The sequence below is a fragment of the Pteronotus mesoamericanus genome, unplaced genomic scaffold (assembly GCF_021234165.1).
Source record: "Pteronotus mesoamericanus isolate MK-2021 breed Mesoamerican mustached bat unplaced genomic scaffold, CSHL_Meso_final contig_35, whole genome shotgun sequence".
NCBI classification, from domain to species: Eukaryota; Metazoa; Chordata; class Mammalia; order Chiroptera; family Mormoopidae; genus Pteronotus; species Pteronotus mesoamericanus.
This window is the reverse complement of record NW_026555139.1, coordinates 168,367-192,276: the sequence shown is the minus strand read 5'-3', so window position 1 is coordinate 192,276 and position 23,910 is coordinate 168,367. Positions and strand designations below refer to the sequence as shown.

The 23,910-nt window shown below is 35.1% G+C and overlaps 1 protein-coding gene across 5 annotated transcripts in view; it reads right to left on the bottom strand.

Annotated features, from left to right (window-relative positions):
- ZNF248 (zinc finger protein 248) overlaps positions 1–23,910 on the bottom strand; it is a 49,386-nt gene that overhangs the window by 22,520 nt on the left and 2,956 nt on the right. For 3 of the 5 annotated variants that reach the window (XM_054576850.1, XM_054576849.1, XM_054576851.1), the window contains 2 exons: positions 4,014–4,140; positions 3,632–3,727 (listed from right to left, as the gene is read on the bottom strand). In XM_054576850.1, the coding sequence (XP_054432825.1) occupies positions 3,632–3,727; positions 4,014–4,140 (223 nt within the window). Of the gene's footprint in view, positions 1–3,631; positions 3,728–4,013; positions 4,141–4,633; positions 4,750–23,910 lie in introns of all 5 variants that reach the window. The other 2 variants (XM_054576852.1, XM_054576853.1) reach the window with 2 other exon arrangements.

The window sequence follows — 23,910 nt, the reverse complement described above, 5'->3', positions numbered from 1 at the left end:
CAGAAAACTTCCCCATTCTGGTTAAGGAAATGGGTATAGGATCCAGGAAGCAGAAAATGTCCCAAACCAGATGAACCCCAAGAGGCCCACACCAACACATATCACAATTAAAATGCCAAAGGTTAAAGACAAAGAGAATATTAAGAGCAGCAAAAGAAAAGCAGTTAATTAACCTAGATGGGAGCTTCTATTAGACTGTCAGGTGACTTCTCAAGAGGAACATTTCAGGCCAGAAGGTACTGACACAAAATATTCACTGTGATGAAAAGCAAGAAACTATAACTAAGATAACTCTTCCAAGTAAAGCTATCATTTAGAATCAAAGGACAGGTAAAGAGCTTCCCAGAAAAGAAAAAGATAAAGTAGTTCATCACTATTAAACTCGTATTACAAGAAATGTTAGAGTCTTCTTTAAGAAGGAAAAAAAGATGAAAAATATGAATAATAAAATTGCAATAAATACATATCTGTTGACAATTACTTTAAATGTAATGGATTAAATGTTTCAATCAAAAGACGTATGGAAGCTGAATTGATAACAAAAACAGACTCTTACATATGCTGTCTACCAGAGACTCACTTCAGATGGAAAGACACAGAGACTGAAAGTAAAGGGATAGAAAAAGATATTTCATGAAAATGGGAAAAACAAAAAGCCTGGTTAGCAATACTTATACCAGTCAAAACAGATCTAAAAAACAAAATAAACAAACAAGCAGCACAGAAACAGACTCATAGGTACAGAGAACATTTTGATGGTTGTCAGATGGGAGGGCCATTGGAAAGATGAGTAAAAAAGATGAAGGATTAAGTAGTACAGATTTGTAGTTACAGCACAGTTATGGGAATGTAAAATAAAGCGTAGGGAATATAGTCAATAATATTGTAATAACTATGTATGGTGCCAGATGGGTACTAGATTTACCAGGGTGATCACTTAGTAAGTTATATAATGTCTAATCATTGGATTGTATACCACCACTAATACAATACTGTATGTCAACTGTAATTGAAACATAAAACATTTTTAAAGTCAAAAAAGAGTGAGAAAGCATTTATAAGTAAAGTTTAAGATATAAGATAGTATTGTATTTAGTATAAATTCTGGAGAGCAGAAAGAAAGAAACTGAGATATGTAGAACAGAACCACATTGTAATAGTCATGAAAGGAAACTTTAATTTCATGTATTAATAAGGGGCAACTTTGTCAGGCTAGTAAATGATACACTGGATGCTTTAGGTTAAAAAATAAAAGTCATTTAGGAGTTGGCTCATGCCAGCAAAGAAAAAACACAGACACATTTCTGGTTTTATGTAGTATCAGTGTAAAGTGAGAAAGTAAAAAGATGTAGTAGATGGTTTTGAAAGGAAAACAATAGGAGTCTGAATAGGCTAGTACTAGGAAATAGCAGGTTTAGTAGAGTGACCTGTGTGGGCCACTTAAAACAGTAAAAGGATGGTAAAATGTCCCTTATTTGACTCCTGGGAAACCAGCCTCTCTGGTTTTCATTTCACTCAGACTGTTCCTTCTCAATCTCCTGTAATGATGAGATTTAATGGGTTTACAAGCTTTGTAAGAGTGTACTGCCCCAAGACTACTTCTGTGAGACAATCACTCTCTAGAAAAGGAATGAGCAAACTATGACTGCAAGGCAATGGTCCTTGAGCTAAGAATGTTTTTTACCTTCTGAGAGGGAAAAAGTATAAGAGTTAGTAGGAAGAAGCAAGGATGAAGAAGAGAGAAGGAAAAAGAAGAGAAGAATAAATAAGAAGAGAAAAAGGTAAAAAGAACACGAGGAGGAGGAAGAGGAGCAACAGCAGCAGCAACAGCTGAGAACACATTTGGACATGGCCTAAAATATTTACCATCTGGTCTTTTATAAAAAACTTTGCTGACATTTGTTCTAGAAGAGCTCCTGAAGCCCCAAGCCTTTAACATCACCCGAAACTGATGCCTTTCAAATGGATACTTCTTTTATATTCCATACTTGTTTTCATCTAATCTCCTATTCAACACAGACTAGATTTTAACAGTTATCTCAAGCTTCTTGAGTCCAAAATTCAATTTGTAATAACTTCTATAATCTCTCCTCTGTAATTTCCTCTATCTCAGTAAATGATACTGTACTTTATCCAGTTGCTTGAGACAAATCTTTGGAGTTATGCTTGAGTCTTCTTTCTCTCATGTGCTATTATACAATCCAAGAGTAAATCCTCTTAGTCTCACCTTCAATATATCTGCACAAATCTCCCACGTCTGAGTGTTTCCAACACAGCCTTAGCCACTATCTTCTCCCCTTGAAAGTACGTAATAGCGTCCCAAGTGGTATGCCTTTCTTGCTCATGTCTAAGTACCACCCACTCACCAAAGTTTATTCATTGCTTAGAAGTCAGAGAGACTCTGAAACTGTAAATCAGATTTGATGAATCAATCTGTTTCCATTTACAAAACAAACAGAAAAAAGAAAACCCCAAAACCAACCCCCAAAATTTCTCACTTCACTCAAAATAAAATTAACGTATCTACCTAGTCCATGCTACCTCTTATGACATCATCTCTTCCATCTTCAATCTTCCCCATGTCCACTGGACTCCAGCTATGTTGGCCCCCTTGCTATTCTTCACTCTAAGAATACATCTGTCCGAGAAGTTCAGCACCTGATGCTCCCTCTTCCTAGAATACTCAGAATCCACCTAGCTCATATTTTCACTATATTAGAGTCTCATCTTTGTTGACCTCATCAAAAAAGGTTTTCTCTGACTTTCTTGCCAAATAGTACAATACATCCCATCATTCTCCACCCCCTTTCCACTGTGTTAACTCTCTTTACAGTACCTAACACCAGAAAACACATATATCTACACACACACGCCCGCGTGCCCTTGGCCAAGTGGCTCAGTTGGTTGGAACACTGTCCCATACAACAAAAAGGTTGTGGGCTTGATTCCAGGTCAGGGCACATACGTAGGTTGTGGGTTCAATCTCCGGTTGTGGCATGTATCATGGGCAACAGACAGATCTGTCTCTCTTACACTGATATTTCTCTCTCCCCCCACCCCCTTCCTCTCTCTCTAAATATAAATAAAAAATAAACATATCCACATGTGAGGATAAAAATACACACACACACACGTATACTTTGTGTCCCTCCCTGTAATATATACCACATGATAGCAGGCACATTGCTCTTTTAATTACCTAAAAATATAACTGGATCATAGTAAATGCTCATCATATATTTGTTAAATGAATATAAAGAAGTACTGCATGAAAACACACCAGCTAACAAAAGGTATTCAAAGACATCACAGGGAAGAAGAGCAATTCTAAAAGATAAACTAACCAAGAAAAATTATCTAAGATGAAGTCAACTGATTTTAATTACGGGTATAGGTAAATCACTATTAAAATGTCAAAGAACAGAGGAAAACATTCAGGAGTGAAAGTGACATATGGAGAAATGTGATTATTGTAATGGAGGAATATGAGCTAAGTGTCCTTAGTCACTTCCGAAGGTCTGGGGCAACAAAAAGAAATTTCTGAAAAATATTTGAAAGGTGATAAACCATAAACCAATGGCTTAAGATCTCATTTACTATAGCTTTCATCTGCTTGTACTCATGAACTCACCTGGGTGACACTGGCTTGAGAATCCTTGCTTTAATATCCAGGGTTCTTCTCCTTGCTCTATCTTGATGATCACTTCTGGCTTAGTAATGCAATACCCTGTTAACAAAAAATAATACAGCACTATTGCTAAACAGCCTGGTTTTAGGGACTCTGAAAAATGATGGGGAAGAAAGTTAAACCTTAAGGAGCTATTCAGAAAGGTACCCAGATGAACCAATCCCTGAGGGGGTAAGAAGACAGAATTCTTTATGGTGGTCAAAATGGACTGTTCATCTCAGAGCCTTATATCTCAAACTTCAAATCAGAAAATTCTACAGGAAGTTCATACATTTCATCAACTAAGAGATGCCTGCTACGTGTAGTCACATGGAAAAATTCTTACCTACTGAGACAAGGTGGCTATAATTTTCAAGCATCATATCTCTGTACAGTATCTTCTGAGCATGATCCAACAGAAACCATTCTTCCTGGGTGAAGTCCACACATACATCTTTGAATGACACTGGTTCCTGTAACGGTATATTCTTTTTCTATATGAAGCTGTCAGAACTATATTATGAGGGAAAAATGTGAAAGAACTAATCTCTTTAGAGTTTACTAAAAATTGTCATACAGGATGCCTTCTTCTGTGCTATACTATGTAGGATAAACTATGTACAATTTCCACTAAGGGCTTGGAACTGTCCTAACTACTGCAAATACTACTGATTAAAAAGAAACACAGTTTCTGTTCTCAAAGTGCTTATGACCTCATAAAGAAACCTATACATTATCATTTATTAAATTAGACATTGCAGGAGCTAGCAATATGCACAAAGTAGATTGGGGTTACCAAGGAAAAGTTAGTTGTTTCTAATTAAGTTTTTTATACTACATTAACTTCCACTGAGGAAATAAAACTGTCAGTTGTTAAAATGAATAGTGGGTATTGAAATGAATATGGTGCAGGCCCTGACCAAGTTCAACCCATGATTAATTAAGGTGACCAGCCCTGCATTTTACCTGCCCATCTGAGAAAAAGATGAATCCTCTCTGCTACAAGAGATAGTTTTTCTGGAGCCTCTATCATTTTTTGTTGTTAAAGATAATGTTTGGCATCCAATAAAATATTTCATGTTCTGTAAAGAGACAAGGACCAAGAAAAAAATAGACAATAGAAGCAGATTCACAGGGGATCCAGATATTTAAATTGAAAAGCAAAATCTTCAAAATAAATGATGAATATGTTCAATAAGACAGATGAAAATATGAGCAAAATAAATGAAAAAATGCGAGTTCAACAGATATATGGCATGTGTGTTGTGCAGAAAAGAATTAATATAGCAGGCCTGACACTGTTAGCCCTTGAAAGATCTGCCACAAGGGGGGTCCTTTGGCTGGCATCTGCGAACTTGTATTTCAGGAGGGTTCTCACCATCCTCTGATAAGAATGGTTCACTGAACCTAAACTATTTGTGTAAACAATATGGCTTATGTTGTACACATGCATTCCTTCTGAAGTCTGGGATTTTGTGTGCTAAACAGAGAGTACCTATGTGACTAGGCCCTGATAAAAACTCTGAGCACTGGGTGTCTATTGAACTTCCCTGGCAGACATTTCGTTTGTTGTCATAGAGGACATTGCTAGAGGACTAAGTGTGTCCTTGGAGAAGACTCTTAGAAGCTTGTGCCTGGTGTCATCTGGACCCCATATTCGTTTTCCCTCTGTTAATTCTGCTTTGTGACCTTTCATTTTAATAAATCATAACCGTAAGTACAACTACATGCAGAGTTATCCCAGTTTAGAATCACTAAACCTGGGAATGCTCTTGGGTTTCCTCTGATACAAGCGTATACATACACACATGTGACACATACATTCACAGATATATTAAATGGCATTCTATAGATGCAAAATACAGTATCTGAAATTAAGAACTCATCAGATGAGTTCAAAATCATACTATGGAAAGGAGAAACATTCTGAAACATGTATGTATCTAACTTTAAAAGAGTATCAAAATACATACAACAAAAACATAGAACTGAAAGGAGAAACAGACAAATCTATAATCATAGTTGGAGACCTCAACACTCCTCTCTCAGCACTGAGAGATCAGGCAGGCAGAAAATCAGTAAGTATATAGATGAACTAAGCAGCACTATTAATCAACATGATCTAACTGACATCCCGAACAGTAAAATACATATTCTATCTTTCTATTCTAGCTCACATGGAACATTCACCAAGATGGAACATACACCACAAACCACAACTTAACAAATTTAAAACAAGTTAATAATTAATATTTATATTAATAAATACAATAATTTTATAAATTATTTATAATAATAAAATATATTCTCAGGCCACAATGGAATTAAACAGAAATTACTAAGCAAGTGACATCTGGAAAATTCCCCAAACACTCGAAATTAAGAACAGATTAATAAATAATTTACAGGTCCAAGAAATCACAAAAGAAATTTTAATATATTTTAAATAAAATTAAAATGAAAATGCCATTTATCAAAATGTATGGAATGCAGTAAAAGGAGTGCATAAAGGGAAATTTATACCATCCAATGAGTATGTTAGAAATAAAAGCTTTACAATCAGTAACCTGTAATGTCAGAGAAATGGCAGTATGAGAGATCTCCCTAGGTCTCTCCCCTTGAAGTTTCAACCTGAACAGCTATAATTCAACAAAGAATTCCCTTTTCAACACATAAATACATCTGACAGATCTGAGCATCTAAATATCTGAAAGTGGGCGAGTGGGAATGAACCAGGGAGGCAAGAAGGGAGAAGAGCTCAAAGGAGTTAGGGACACAGTCCTGCGGCCTGGAGGTCACTGCAGGAACTAGCCAGGAGGAGGGGAGAAATCAGGTTGTGGCTGGCACTCCCTTCAACCAAAAAGAATAAAGAAATTTAGTGAGCATTACTTCAGCTGTGGGCAGCATAAGCTGCAGCTGATCCCAGTGACCTGCTCAGAGACAGACAGACATGTGGCCACAGTCGTCTGGCAATCAGCATTCAAACAAAGCCCAGGAACCTGGCAGCCTACCCTTAACCTCTCAGAAGCTCTTATCCTCACTCTTTGGTGTCAGTTTGCAGAGCACATTATCTGCAAACCTGAAAACTGTTACTACAGAAAGGGTACGCTCTGTGAGTAATCCCAGGGTCAGGTGGAGGCACAGGAAGGATGACAAGGAGGTCAAATTGAGTCTACAGCCGGGGGCGGGGGGGCAAACCAAAAAAGCAGATGGGTTCCTTCAGCTCACCCCACACATTGAGGCTGAACTGCAGCAGAATCTGGTTGTGGGGGAATAGCACTGGGATCTCAAGGATTTGGAGCTCCATCGCCCACCACATTGCCTCAGAGGGAGACTGAGGGAACCTGAAAATGCAGAATAAGCCTACCATCCCAGGGAACAAAAGCCATTTTTCAACACCCTCAGAAATCTGAAAAGACAGAGAAGTATAAGAGAGCTAAAAAAACCTTTTGAGTCAGCGCCACCTACTTTCTGTTCGTACAACAGAAAGACCTTTTTATCAATCTACTAGAGAAGTGCCACTCATGTATAGATGACTAGACAGAGAAGAATTCCATCAAATGCCACAAATAACCAAAGTAACAAGGTAGCTTGGAAAGAAAATGTTTTAAAAATCTCCAGAAAATAAACTTAAAGACATACAAATATGTGAGTTAAATGACAGAGAATTTAAGATAGCATGCCTGAAAAAACTCAATGAGATGTAAAAAAAAATTACAATAAGGCAGTTTAATGAACTCAGAAACCATATCAACAAACAAAAAACGTACTTTATCAAAGAGATTAAAACTTTAAAGGAGAACCATTCTGGAGATGAAGAGCTCAATAAAAGAAACCAAGAAAGAACTAATGAGCATAGCAAATAGGGCTGACCAAATGAAAGAAAGAATTTATGATATTGAAGACAAAAAATCTAGAAATAACCTGGAGGGAAAAAGAGACAGACTTAAGTATTAAAAAAAAAAGAGCATGAAAGAACTCTGCAAGAACTATGTGATTCCATAAAAAAAAACCAATATAAGAATAATAATGATACCAGAAGAGGGAGAGAGGGAGAAGGAACTGAACCTACTTAAACAAATAGTTGAAAATAACTTCCCAAATCTATGGAAAGAGCTGGCTTCTCAAATCCAAAAAGCAAACAGAATACCTAATTACCTCAATCAAAAAGGCCTTCACCAAGGCACATTGTATTAAAATGGTCAAAAATTAATGACAAAGCATTCTCAAGGAAGTCAGGGAAAAGAAGAGAGTAACCTACAAAGAAAAGCCTATTAGGTTGTCATCAGACTTCTCAGAAGAAGTCTACAAGACAGAAGAGAGTGGAACCAAATACTCAAACTACCGAAAGAGAGAAATTACCAGCTACCAATAATGTATCAGGCTACTTTATCCTTTAGATACGAAGGAGAAATAAAGACTTTTCTAGACATACAGAAGCTCAGGGAATTTATCACCACAAGACGTCCACTGCAGGAAATAGTTGTGGGGATTATTCTACCTGAAACAAAAAAAGAAAGGCCACAAACTACAAGTAAGACCACCAACAAACTTACAGCATAAATAGGGATAATCTGTGACAACAAAAACATAAAACTGGAAGGGGCAAACGTGAATTCGCAAAGGGGGACGGAGATCAGATGCATTCAAAAGAAAAAAAATATACTGTATACATGAAACTTTCTTTTTCATAAACCTAAAGGTAACCACACACACAACAAACCCCAAACTGAGAAATATACCTTAAAAAAAAGAAAACAGAGGAAAGAAGTATGGAATACCACCAAACAAAAACAATAGAAACACAAAGGAAAAAAACTAATGAAGGCAGAGATACCAGAAAACAAAAGATAAAATGGCTATAGGAAATTCTCATACATCAATACCCTAAATGTAAATGGATTTAATTCATCAATAAAAGGCACAGGGTAGCAGACTGTTTAAAAAAAATATGCTGCCTTCCGGAGACACACCTAAACTGCAGAGTCAAAGACAGAGTCACAGAAAATGATTTACTAAGCAAATAGCATCCTCAGAAAAGCAGATGTAGCCATACTTGTATCTTGACAAAAGAGATTTCAACATAATAAAGGAAGCAAGAGACAGACATAATTTATAATGATAAATGGAACATTATTACATCAATAAACCTAACACTTCTCAATATACGTGCAACAAATCAGGGAGCACCAAAATACATGAAGCAACTCCTAAGATAACTAAAAAGGGCAATTGACAAAAACACAACTATAGTAAGGGACCTAAATAGACTGTTGATGGCTGAAGACTGACCATCCAAACAGAAAATCAATAAATATCTGTCTTCAAAGACACATGAGACCAAATGGACATAATTGATATTTACAGAGCCTTTCATATCAAAATATCAGTCTATACAGTCTTCTGTACACATGGAACTTTCTCAAGAATAGACCACAAGTTGGGACACAAAACTAGTCTCAACAAATGTGAAAAGACTGAAATCATACTGAGCATATTCTCTGACCACAATGCCTTGATATTAGAAATCAACTGCAAAATGGAAATAAATCCAGGTATGTGGAGATTAAGTAACATATTACTAAAAATGACTGGGTCAAAGAAGAAACAAAGGTGAGACCAAAGATATATAGATGAGTGAGAATGACAATAGGACATAGCAAAACTTCTGGGGTGCAGCAAAAGCAGTAATAAGATGAAAGTTTATATTATTACAGGCCTATCTCAAAAAACAAGAAAAACAGCAAGTAAATAAACTAACATTACATCTCAAAGAACTAGAAAAAGAAGGACAAAAGTGACCCAAAGTAGGCAGAAGAAAAGAAATAATAAAAATTAGAGCAGAATCAAATGAAATAGAGAACAAAAAAACTATAAAAAAAATTAATTCAACAAAGATAAAATTGACAAAGCCATGGCTAGACTCACTAAGAAAAAACAGAAAAGATTCATATAAAATGCAAAATTAGAAATGAAAGAGAAGTCACCACAGATATCACCGAAATACAAAGGATCACACTAGAATACCATGAAAAACTATATCCCAGCAAATTCAATAACCTAGAAGAAATGGACAAGCTCCTAGAAATATATAACCTTATTAGAATGAATCATGAAAACTGGAAAATCTAAACAGACTGATCAACAGTGAGGATATGGAAACAACCATCAAAAACCTCCCCAAAATAAAAATCCAGGACTAGATGGCTTCATTAGTGAATTCTACCAAACATTCAAAGAAGATATGATACCTAGCCTTTTCAAACTTCCAAAAAACTGAAGAAGAGGCAGTATTTCCTCCCACATTTTATGAGGCCAACATAACCCTGATACCAAAACCTGGCAAGGATAACACAAAAAGGGAACTACAGACCAATTTCTCTGATGAATACAAATGCAAAAATTCTAAACAAAATACTAGCAAGTCAAATATAACAATACATTAAAAAATAATACATCATGATCAAGTGGGTCACTCCATGGGCACAGGATGGTTCAACATAAGCAAATCGATCAATGTGAGGTACAACATTAACAAAACAAAGGATAAAGATCATATGATCTTATCAATAGATGCACAAAAAGCAATTGGTAAGATATGACACCCATTTATGATTAAAAACCTCAATAAAATAGGTATAAAAGTAAAGCATCTCAAGATAATAAAGGCCATATATGGCAGAGTCTCGGCTAATATTATACTCAATAGTGAAAAGCTTTCCCTCTGAAATCAGGAACAAAATGATGACTACTCTTACCACTCTTATTCAACATAGTACTGGAAGTCCTAGCCAGACCAATCAGGCAAAGTAAGAAATAAAAGGCATCACAATTTGGGAAGGAAGAAGTAAAAATGTCACATTTTTGCAGATGACATGATTCTTTATATAGAAAACCCTAAAGACTCCACCAAAAACTATTAGAAACAATAAACAAATACGGTTAAGTTACAGGATACAAAGTCAATGTACATTCCTAAATACTAACAATAAAATTTCAGATGAAGAAATTTTAAAAATTCCTTTTGCAATTGTAACCAAAAGAATAAAATACCTAGGGATAAACTTAGCAAAAAATGTAAAAGACCTACATAGTGAAAAGTACAAAGCATTATTAAAAGAGACTGAAAAAGACAAAATGAAACGGAAAGATAGTCCGTGTTCATGAATTGGGAAAAATGTCCTTATTATTCAAAGCAATAGACAGATTCAGTGCAGTCCCTTTCAAAATCCAAATGACATTTTTTAATGATACAGAACAACAAAAAATCATCAGATTTGTACAGAACTACAAAAGAAACCTGAATAGCCAAAGCGATCCTCAGAAATAAGAATGAAGCCAGAAGTATCACACTACCTGACATAAATTAAGTACAGAGAAATGATCAAAACAGCATGGCATTGGCAGAAAAAGACACAGAACAATGAAACAGAACCAAGAAGCCAGAATTAAAACCACATTTAAACAGGCAAATAATTTTTTGACAAAGACAAAAGAACGTAATGGAGGAAAAAAAACCGTCTTCAATAAATGGTGCTGGGAAAATTGGAAAAGCCGCATGCAAAAGAATGAAACTAGACTACAGTTTGTCCCCATGTAGGAAAATTAATTCAAAAATGGATCAAAGACCTACATATAAGATCTGAAACAGCAACTTACATAGAACAAAACACAGGTTATTAATCTTATGGACTGTGGTCACAGAGAATATTTTAAGAATTTGATCCTAAAAACCAAGGGAAGTAAAGGCAAAAATAAATGGGACCATATCAAACCAAAAAGCTTTTGCACAGCAAAGAAACCACCAACAAAACAAAGAGGCAACTAACTGAATGGGAGAAAACATTTGCAAGCAACAGCTCCAAAAAGGGTTTAATATGCAGAATATATAAAGAACTGATACCACACAACACCAAACAAGCAAGCAATCCAATTAAAAAATGGGCAGAGGACTCAACACTTTTCCCAAGAAGACATACAAATGGCCAAAAGACACATGAAGAAATGCTCAACTTCACTAGCTTTTAAAGAAATGCAAATCAAAACTACAATGATTACCACCTCACACCCGTTAGAATGGCTTTTATCATAAAGACAGGTAATAACAAGTGTTGAAGAGATTGTGTAGGACATGTACACTGGAAAAGCCACTACGGAAAACAGTATGGAGCTTCCTCAAAATATTAATAATAAAGTTACAATATGATCCAGCAATCCCTCTTCTGGATAACTATCCCCAAAATTTTTAAGTTTATTTATAAAATATATGTACCCCTATGTTCGCTGTATCATTCACAGTGGCCTGACCATGGAAACGACTGGAGTGTCTTTTGATAGAGGATTGGAGAAAGAAGATGTAGTACCATACATACAATGTAATACTACTCAGCCATAAGAAAACATGAATTACTACCATTTGCGACAACATGGATGGACCTTGAGAATACTATGCTAAGCAAAGTAAGTCAGTCAGAATAAGTTAAGAACCATATGATTTCACTCATATGTGAGAAATAAAACCAAATGTCACACACACAGACAACAGTTTGGTGGTTGTCAGCGGGAAGGGAGGTGGGTGAGCTAAAGGGTAAAGGGGGCCAAATATTGATATATGGTGACATAAGATGATTTGACTTTAAGCAGTGGGCACACAATGCAGTACCACATGATCATGTATCACAGAAATGTACACTTGAAACTTGTATTAGCTTATTAACCAATGACACCCCCATTAATTTAAAAAATAAAGTAAAATAAAATAGAATAAAATAAAAAGTACTAACTACCAGTTATAAAATTAGCCACAAGTTGTAATGAACATGATAGGGAATATAGTCAATAATACTGTAATAATTATGTATGGTGCTAGATGGGTACAAGAGTATTGTGGTAATCACTTTGTAAGATATATAAATGTGTAAGAATTCTGTTGTCCACCTACAACTAATGTATTGTATGTCAACTATAATTTTAAAATAAATTTAAAAAAATGGTAACTTAAACTTCCATCTCAATAAATCAGAGAAAAATTCAAATTAAGCCTAAAGGAAGCAAAATAAAGGAAATAATAAATATCAGCTTCTCTATGAAATTAAAAACATGAAAAAAATACATAAAAATCAATGAAACCAAAGCAGCGTCATTGAAAAGGTCAAAAATTAATAAACATCCATACAATCTCACCAAGAAAAAGAGAAAACAAATTACAAATCTCAGAAAAATAGGAAGACATTACTGACCCTAAAGGGCATTAAAAGAATAGTAGGAGAATACTGCAAACAATTCTATTTCTGAAAAATTGATAACTTAGATGAAATGGACATATTCCTTAAAAGACACAGCTAACAAAGAAGAAATAGAAAACCTAAATAGAACTATACCTGTTAAAAAATTGAATCAATAATTAAAATACTTCCAAAGTAGAAAGCACCAGTCCAGATGGTATCACTATTAAATTCTACTATTTAAGGAAAAAATATTACCAAGTACCCACAATCTCCTCTAGTAAATAACACTTCTGTACTCATTATATGAGACCAACATTACCTTGATAAGAAAACCAGATAAAGACATTATAAGAAAACTAAAGACCAATATCTCTCATTAACATAGCTGCAAAAATATTCAAGTACTGGCGTATCAAACTTCACAATGTATAAAAAGATTAGAAACCACCACCAAGTGGAATTTATTCCATTTATGGAAAGCTGGGTCAATATTTTCTAAAAAAAAAAAAAATCAATCAATATAATCCAGCATATCAGCAGGCCAAAGAAGAAAAATCACACAATCACATCAACTGATGAAGAAAAAGCATTTGGCAAAATCCTACATCCACTCATAATAAAAACTCTCAGCAAACTATGAAAAAAGAGGAACATTTTCAGCTTGATAAACACCATCTTACAAAAATATTACATTTAATGTTAATGGACTGGACACTTTTCCCCTAAGCAAAGGAACAGGGCAAGGATGTCTGTCTCAGTACTCCTATTCAACTTTGTACTGAAAATCCTGGCTACAATAAGATAAAAAACAAACAGATAAAATGTATACACGTCGAAAGGAAAGATAAAACTCTCTTGATCTGAAGTCAACAGATCACCTATATAGAAAATCCCAAAGACTCAAAAAAAAAAAAAAAAAAAACCCAAAACAACACACTAAACTAAACACAAAAACCCCCCAAGAAGTTATAAGCATATATAGCAACATTTTATAGGGTAAAATGTCAATGTACAATAAAAAAAGTCAACTATTTACCTATGAGATCTGTCTAGAACGTATCCAACCATGTAATATGAAAAACGGAGACATTTATTGAAGATTACCCTGGCCGGTGTGGCTCAGTGGTTTGAGTGCTGGCCTGCGAATTAAAGAGTTGCCGGTTTGATTGCCAGGGCACATGCCTGGGTTGCAGGTCAGGTCCTCAGTATGGGGCATGTGAGAAGCAACCACACATTGATTTTTCTTTCCCTCTCTTTTTCCCTCCCTTCCCCTCTCTCTAAAATAAATAAAAAAAAAATTAAAGAAAAACATACAAATACAAGAAACACTGTATCTAGGACAATATCGTCTCAGTCCCCTTCAGAGTAGGACCTCACATAGTTCTCACAATCGCCATCAGCTGCCCTGTCATGTTTTCCTGAATCTCACTGCTGGTCTGAAATCTCTTCCCTTTCAAATCTGATTTTAGTTTTGGGAAAAGCCGGGAGTCTCAGGCCACCAAATCTGGGCTGGAGGGGGGCTGAGTCACCTGAGTGATTTGATGTTTCACCAAAACACTGCACGAGATGTGATGCATGAGCAGGTGTATTGTTGTGATGAAACTGCCAATCACCAGTTGCCCATAGCTGCGGCCTTCTGAATTATTCGAATAGTTATTGTGGAGGATTATTCAGGCTTAATGCAATAATTGATGCAGATTCATTGCTCTACTCAATCATTTTGAATGTGATGGTCACAGAGTACACATGCTATTTCAACGGTGTCTACTGCCCCACTGACTAGTACAGTGAAGTCATCACCATTCACTCATGCACATTCCAGTCCACTCTCCTTGGCTGCCAGGTTACATCAATCTCATGCAAACCTTTCTTGTTACATTAACAATGGCTGAAAAATTATACTTTTTCTGGACATGCCTTGGTTTATCAGCATAAAGAATCGGAACTTCAAGTTTTCAAATGAAAAAAAAATTATAGTATCACACAAACAGAAAGTACTCAAGTATAAATCTAACAATATATATTCATGAATTTGAAGGAAAACAAAACTAATGGAAGAAATCAAAGATGTAAATAAATGTAGAGATATTCCATATTCATCAATTGGAAGACTCAATATTGCTATGATGTCAACTCTTTCCAGCTTAATCTGTAACTTCAATGCTGTTGAAATAAAAAATAAAACAGTATTTTGTAGATATTCACAAAACGATTCTAAAGTTCGTACAGAAAGGTAAAAGACCTAGAATAGCCAACACATTGTGGAAGGAGGAAAAAAGAGGATTCACATTACCTGATTTCAAGACTTACTATATAAAGCTACAAGTAACCAAGACAGTGTGCTCCTAGTGAAAAAAGCACATAGATCAATGAAACAGAATAGTGGGTTCAGGAACAGATACATCAAAATAGAGCCAACTGATTTTTGACAAAGGCACAAAGGCAATTAAATGAAGAAAAAAATAAGCCTGTCAACAAACGGTATCTGATCAACTGGAAACAAAAAAATGAACCTAGACAAAGACCTTATAACTTACACAAATATAAAAAGTGAATCACAGACCTAAATATAAAATGGAAACCTATAAAACTTTTAGAAGAAAATATATAACATAAAACATAACAGGACAAAAAAAATCTATGTGATCTTGGATTTGGTGCTGAGTTTTTAGATACAACAGAAAAAACACCTCACATGAAAAAAAACACATGGGTTGGATTTTATTAAAAAAAAAAATCTGCTCTGCAAAAGATACTTCTAAGAAACTGAAAAAAAGAAATCAAGCCACAGAATAGGAGAAAATACTTGCAACACATATGTCTAATAAAGGAGTTGCATCCAAAATATACAAAAGAAATCTTAAGACTCAATAAGAAAAACAATTGACCTAATTGAAAAATGGGCAAAAGATCTAAACAATCATGTCACCAAAGATATATGGATAGCAAATAAATATATGAACAGATGCTCAACATGATCTGTCATTAGGGAAATGCAAAAATGAGATACCATGACACATTTGTTAGAATGGTTAAATCCAAAACAATGACAATTATCAATTTCAGTTCCAAATGCAGAACAACAGGAATTCTGATTCATAGTTGGTAGAAATGCCAAGGGATTTGGCACCTTTGTAAAACAGTTGGGCAGTTTCTCATAAACAGTATTAACGCATGATCCAGCACTTTAAACCCTAGGTGTTTGAAAATTTACATACATGCCAAAATCCACATGTGTATATTTCTAGAAGCTTAATTCACCCATGGCCAAAAACCGAAAAGAAGCAAAAGCTCATGGGTTAACTACTCTGAAATCACTTATACATGTATGCTGAAACTGAACAGTTACGTAAATGAAATGTGTGTGGTAATAGCCAGATTCTCATCGTTAGAGTGGGAGATTACACACAAGCGAGAGGAAAAAACTAGATTGAATGTTGCATGTAGCAATGATTATAGCAGGAAACATCAGTATGAATTAATAATATAGATACAGATGATAGTATACTAAAATATTTACAGATTGCGTATATGTACATGAGTTAGTATACACATCTACTTCCTTGTTCAGTCATCTGAGAGTCTACGAGCAATGACACACCAGTAGCAATAAGCACACCTAGCTGCCCAATCTTGGTTTCTAGTATCATGTTCCAATAAAAGAAACCAGAGCTCCTCAGGGAAGAAAAGGCTAATTCTAGAGCAAGGAGTATGTAAAATGACACTGGAATATCTTCTAATATTGTAAGTAAGAAAGTACAATATAAAAACACAATAATGAGGTATATTAAAAAGGCAAAGAAACTAATTGAAAGTGGTCTTAATGATGTGAGCAACAAAATTAACAAGGTAGTAGTATAAAACTAAAGAGTAAATATCTAGTTGTGAGTACAAACTAAATAAATAAATGAACGAGAGAAAATAGACAACACTTATGTATAAAATTTCTAATAATTTATGTGGACACTCAATCATGAGGGAGGTGTAGCGTAAGTCCTGTAAACAGCATTATACACAGAATCACTTTAAAATGAGGCCAGAACCACGCCAAAGGAACTGCCTTCCACATCAATGCTGCAAAATCTTTGGAATGTTTAAAACAGAACAAAATAATCTTTGGACTGAATCTAAGCAACTTTTTTCCCCAAAGAACTGGTTGCAGAAACAACAGCAACAAAAGCAGGTATGACTACTAGGCCGATGACTACCAGAATGAAAATTTTTAAAACCTGTTTAGAATAAGTATCACTATGGTATCTGCACAATAGAAATGCCTTCCTTCTATTGATGTTAATTATCCCCCTTCCCTTTCTCACTAATACACACTGAATTTGTCTCCTAACTGGAACATTTAGGCTTCTGCCTGAATTAATGATACCTAAAGAGCTATTCTTACTGATCTCAACTTATTAATATCAAAATGAGAGGCTTGACTACTTCTCACTCTGGAAGCCCATATTATTTCTGGGTTAACATACTGGAGACTACTAAGAGAACTAACGTGGCCTCACCCTCATTGTTCAGTGTACCCTGGAACTAGGTATGGTACCAAAAAGAGCCTCTTTCATGTTCATGTCTTCCATGGGCTGAAGTCTCCTTCACTGTAAAGCTCTCTTAGGTTCACAGACCTCCGTTCTTGTCTGGTAGAGGTCAAAATGCATTTGAGATTGGGAGGGGTTTTTCCCTGCATGCACCCACAGGAGCCATGGAAGGCTGTTTCCAGATGGGTAAATACTCATTTAATTGCCTCCTACAGAATGCATAATTGGTAAACAGAAGTTTCTAAAGGATGAAATAATTTCTAAATGAATCCTAAAATGGCCATACAGCTAGGTGCTTTAAAATTTCTGTTTGTCCTAGCTAAAACCTGAGAGTTTATTTCAAAGAATCTATTAACTATTTCAGAAATTTGGAAAATTAGAAGTGTAATAGCAGTTTTCTAACTCAGTAACTTCCTAGGATTCCTACAGATTATCAGAAATGTAAACACTGCCCACACTGCCTAAGACTAAACCAAAGGGGAAAAAATGGAAAAACCCTTTTTGAAAGGCACAGGTGGCTGAAAAGTTTCCTTTGCTTAAGCATATTCTGGGCCGGGTCTCCATAAAAAAATGTTTATCAAGGCCAAATAAAAATAATAGAAATCTCAGCCACCTAAATCAATGCACTTAACTTATTCCAACTGCTACAAGTTAATGTTTAGGTTGTATGTGTGTGAGTACCTGTCTCACAGCTAAAATTTTAAAATAAAACTTTTAGGTCTCTAGTTGTATCTGTCCATGTATGTATATGTTTGCCTACCTCTGGAGGAAATTATTAAAATTGGTTTATAAAAAGAGCTCTTTGTAATTAGCTTAAAGAAATTTATTACTTATATAAATTAAGAAATATAACAGAAACTAACCCAAATGCTTTCTACTATCACATGATCTGAGAAATTATTTAATATTAATACTGATGTAAGTTTTTTGGTTTAATTAAAAGATATTTCTTTAAATTTCTTAACATTTACTATAATTATTATTTTAGCTGGGTGTAAAAAACCTAAGTTCATGTTATCTGTTACAATGAAATGAAATTCTAAAAAGTTATTTTTTTTCCCCTGTACATGCATTTTTTTACTTGTGTTTAGCTACACTTGTCTCCATTCCCCACCCCACCCCCACCCAACTCCCCCTTCCCACTCATCCCTTTATCGGTGTTCTTTGCACATGTTCCTTGAAGAAACTCCCCCTTCTTTCCCCCAGTATCCCTGAAATACTAATTTCTAAATGAATGGTGTATCTACTATTGGCTTCTTAATACAGGGAAACTGAAGACGCTTGGGTCTCAATAAAAATGCCTATGCTATAGTATGAAATTGTTTCTGGAAATTATAAAATATTCTAGATGTAAGGTAAACAGAGGCAGTCTGCTTTCCTCACCAAGGTGTCTGGGTAACTAAGGGAAGCAGTTTCTCACAATCTGGAACAGGGCTGAAAAAGTAGTGTTCTCATAGCCTTGAGCCTGGGTCGGATAAACTGTTCCCATAGCCTTGAGTGGGCCTGCATGTGTAGTATGAAGCTCTGTTGTGTAAAATCTGTTGGCACCCTGCCAGCTTTGCTTGTTTCTTGTATTTAAGGGGATAGGTAATCCCCACTGGGTGCCACGACGGGGGAACAGATGACATGTAATGTGACATGCAGCTGGCAGTGTGCGTGGATCCTCTACCCTTGAATAAAGGCATGTCAAACATCCCAATGGCTCCATAAATATTCTTCTGTTTGCCTGAATCTTGTAAACCTGTCAGGCCTTGAAAGCTCACAACACACCAGAGAATATGAAATGTTTGTAAATTTGCCAATCTAAAAAATACTAAATGTTTACTTCTCCTTGTCAATAAATTAAGGTTTCTAAGGGTTAAAAATTCTAATATGAAAAAAACTGATATGTATTTTCAATAAAAAATGGTATAAGGTATGGAGATATGTTTTCATTACAAAAAACAAAAATAATTATTTCCTGGTTATTTCAGAATAGGAAGAGAAAAAATAATTTTACCTTACATATTAAGCTGGCTAAAGGTGTTTTAAAAATTAAGTTTTACTATCAATGATATACTTGTGTAAAGTGACAACTTAAATTTTATTCCTCTGATAAAAAAACCAAAATTTTCATGTATTACTGGTAAGCTTTTAATAAGATTACAAAAGGAAAACAAAGATTTTATTTATATAATTTTCTGTGCTTTATATCATCAGATCTTTTATTGTGGAAGTACACTGAGTCTTCTTAATATTGGAAAAGCTAAAATTTTGCTTACAACTATTTAATTTTCTGTATTTGCCTGAAAAGTCTTTGGCACCATGATTAAGTAAATATCTTAAGTAGAATCACAATGGCCTGTGATTCTATTTGACCAAATGTTTTGAAACTTTTCAGAAGTATCCCTGAAACACCTCTAAGATTTTTTTCCCTCTTTACAAAAGGACGACATTAAAATAATTAGGCCTACTTGGTATGTTAAATTACATGGAAAACACTGCCAAATAATAATGCCAAAAAAATCTTACAGTATTTCCCTGTCTCTTAAAGTTGTGATTCTCACAATGTCTTTGAAATAAATGTAAGCACTCAGGACCCAAAACATTGCCCACAGAGACTAAAGCAAAAAAAAAAAAAAAAAAGTCAAAAGTGGCATTTTAAAAATACAAACTGCTGTATAAGTTCCCTTGCTCATATTAATTTGTGAAAGAGCTAACATTTTTACAACATTACTAGGAAATAATAAGGATGAGACTAAATTCCTGTATATAAAAAATAGCATGTGTATTTTTGGTGGAGAAAGATATATGACATAAAGCACTTCTTTTCAGGAAAAGGAAAACAGAATGAGCTTTTTGGAAAAGGATATATGTAAAGGACATGGTTTTTGGTTTCTAGGGGTGGGGAAAAAAGAAAGTAATTTTGCTGCAAAGTAAAATTACTGTTTCAAATGAAGAAAAGATAGGACAAAAACTGAAAAATATAAGTTGTAGAAGATTTTTATGTATGTTGCAGAAGGTTCCTGAAGGAAGAATCTTGAGAAAAGAGTTTCATATATGGTCAAACTAAGGTTGGAATGCATAACTAAGTCAACTGCATTATTTACATGACTGCGCGCGCGCGCGTGTGTGTGTGTGTGTGAGAGAGAGAGAGAGAGAGAGAGAGAGAGAGAGAGAGAGAACTCTTACCAGATCTTTAACCAGAGAGAGAGAGAGAGAGAGAGAGAGAACTCTTACCAGATCTTTAACCATGCCCATTTTTAGTCTTTTGTCATTTACAAATAACTATTTTTTTACTCTGATGCTTTTACAAAAAATATTTTTACAAAGATCTTTCATCTTCAGAGAAATTCACGGAGAAGACTGACACTCTATAATACAAAGTTTCAGGTACTCCTAACTAATCCGTGTATGATAAAACTTAAAGGCACTGACTCTTGGATTTGTTTCCCAATTTACAAAAACCTCTTACACCTAACTGGACATCTCAACCAATGGAGGATGTGAAATTTTTAAATTACTAGGACATGAAGCAGATGACATCTGTTACGGAAAACTAACCCAAAATTCTGGACCAAGCCTATATAATCTATGCCTTCATTATTTACCTTTTTTCATTTTTTCATACTTTAATTACTTCCTATCCTGCAAGAAAATATGAACAGCCAAGCACTACTATAGTTATCGTTTCCTTTTTCCCTTTAATTTCTGTATGTGAAGACAACTCAACATTGGGCATCATCTTTGAACGTACTCTACAGGGCAAAATGTACAATTGATTACACACATAATTAAGGATGATTAATGCCTGGGGATGTCATGCCCAATAAAGTTACCAAATTAAAAAAAAAAAAAAACTTTTTCCTTGGGCAGATACTGCAGTAACTACCACAGCAACAGCCTACCAGAAAAATCTTTAAATGCCCTTACATAAGTTATATCACACAACAGAATTGCTCTTGACCATATCTTGTACTTGGATAAGACACTTCTGGCAAAATAAAGAATAAAACTAGGACAAAATCTGGCCACAAAACAAGTAATTAAATACAGCAACCACTAACTCCACACAGTTCTTTAATTATCTTCAGCTGATTGCACCTCCTGGTTCAGAACTATTCTTCAAACTGAAATTAACATCTTGTTTGTTATTACAGAAATTTTTGCTGTTACAGAACTTTGTTTTACATAGCTCAATGTTATAAAGACGCCATGCTGACAATGGTTGCTCAATGTTTTGAGATGACCACTAAGGCCAGTGGAGAATTCACATGAGAAACTTCAAGTAACTACATACATAAAGCCTTTTTCTGCTCTGTCATTTTTGTTGCTCAAATGTGGACTAAGTCTCCGAAGTAAAAAAAAACAAACAAACAACTTTCCTATGCGGTATAAGACACACTGGAACTGAGCGTTCCTTGAGGTGCGGGACCAAAAATGGCATGTCATACTCAAAATGAGCCACCTGACAAATGAAGGGCCAATGGTGCTTTTAATAACCAATCAGTGATGCTTTCAAAAGATCTTGATCAAAAGGGGGGACACGTAAACAATAATATAAATAGAGCCACTTTGAAACGGAGCTAGAGCCATCACCTAAGAGAAAATGGCTAGCATGGCTTACGTCTCAAACCTTTAGACTGTTAAAACAGGGCAAAATAACCTTTAGACTGGGTCTAAGCAATCTTGTTTCCCAAAGAATTGTCTGCAAAGATTACAAGAAAGTACTATGACTACTGGACTGAAAAATTAAAAACATTATGTAGAATTAGCATTATTATGTTAATCTGCACCAACAGAAATGCCCTCCTTCTATTGATGTAATCGTTCCCTTCCCTTTCTTATAAATAAATACCCATTGCCTTTGTCTCCTAATTGGAACATTATTTGGACTTTGGCCTGAAATAATGATTCTCAAAGTAGTTATTCTTACTGATCTCAATAAATACCTTCTGCCTCTCACTTTAAAAGGCCTTTTTGCCCTGACTGGGTAGCTCAGGTGGTTAGAGTGTCATCCCAATACCCCAAGGTTTCAGGTTCAATCCCATGTCAGAGCATACACAAAAATCAAACCAATCAATGCATAAATAAGTGGAACAACAAATCAGTGATTCTCTTTTTCTCTAAAATCAATAAGAAAAGGCCCTTTTATTTTTAACACTCCCAAATTCCTACCAAAGAATACAGTATGGAAATAAAGGAAATAAGAGTAAATTTACAGTGGAGAAACTTGACCACAAGACCTCAGCCGGGTGATCAGCAATGATACATCAACTTGGAAGTCATGTTAGAGCTTTTACCGTTGACTGGACATGACCAAATGACACTTTACCTGTGTGGTCTCCCTTTAAGAAACCCATAATCCCAGTCTACCATGAGAAAAAGAGCAGACAACTCCTAACTGAGGGACATTCTACAAAACACCTGACTTGTACTCCTTAAAACTGTCAAGGTCATCAAAAACAAGGATAGTCTGAGAAACTGTCACACCAACTGGAGTCTAGGGAAACCTGATGAGTTAAGTGAAACGTGGTCTTCTGAAACAGAGTATCTGCACGGAGGGAAAATACCATGAGCAATTATCAAAAGGCAAATGATATACCAGAAAATTATAACTCATATAATAAACAAGCATTAGTATCCCTAATATGTGTATATAAAGAGCTAACTAAACACTGAAAAATCAATAGATAAAAGCCAAAACCTAGGAGCAAAATAGGCAAAAGGTATGAACAGATATAGTTCACTGAAACATAAATACAAGACAACTTTTAGATACAAAAAATATTCAGCCTCACTCATAGTTAGGATATTGCAGATGCAAAGTACATAAAATATCACTTTTTTACCTATCAGTGGCCAAAAGTTGAGCCACATGATATATAACGAATAGCTATGGAGAAATAAGCACTCTCATGTAGTGTAAAGGGAATACAAAATGATATTACAATCCCACCAAACTGATCAAGTTTATCAACTTGATAAACAAAAGGTATTCACCCTTTGATCTGGCAATTCTACTTCTGGTAATTTATCTGACAGAATAAATCTATATGCACAAGGTTATTCATTAAAACATGGCTTGTAATAGAAAAAGGTTGGAAGTAAGTTAGTAACTAGTTGAATAAACTATGGAACATCCATAACTGAATTACTATACAGTTATAACATAAAATGAAGCAGCAATCCATGTTCTGCTACAAAGAGATCTCTGAGACAGGATGAAAAACGAAGTGGAAAAAAACACCACAACCACTAACAGAAAAGGAAAACAGTGTACGGACTTGCTATCCAAAGCGTGGTTCCTTTAACAGCAGAATCATCTTCATTTGGAAGTTTATTAGAGATAGAGAATCCATGGCCCCACCAAGCTCTACTACATTAAAATCAGCATTTTAACAAAATGCCAGTGATGTGCAGCTGCATCAAAATTTGAGAAGCATTTAAAGATAATGGATTTCTGTTTAAGTGGAGAGAGGGCATACAAGAATAT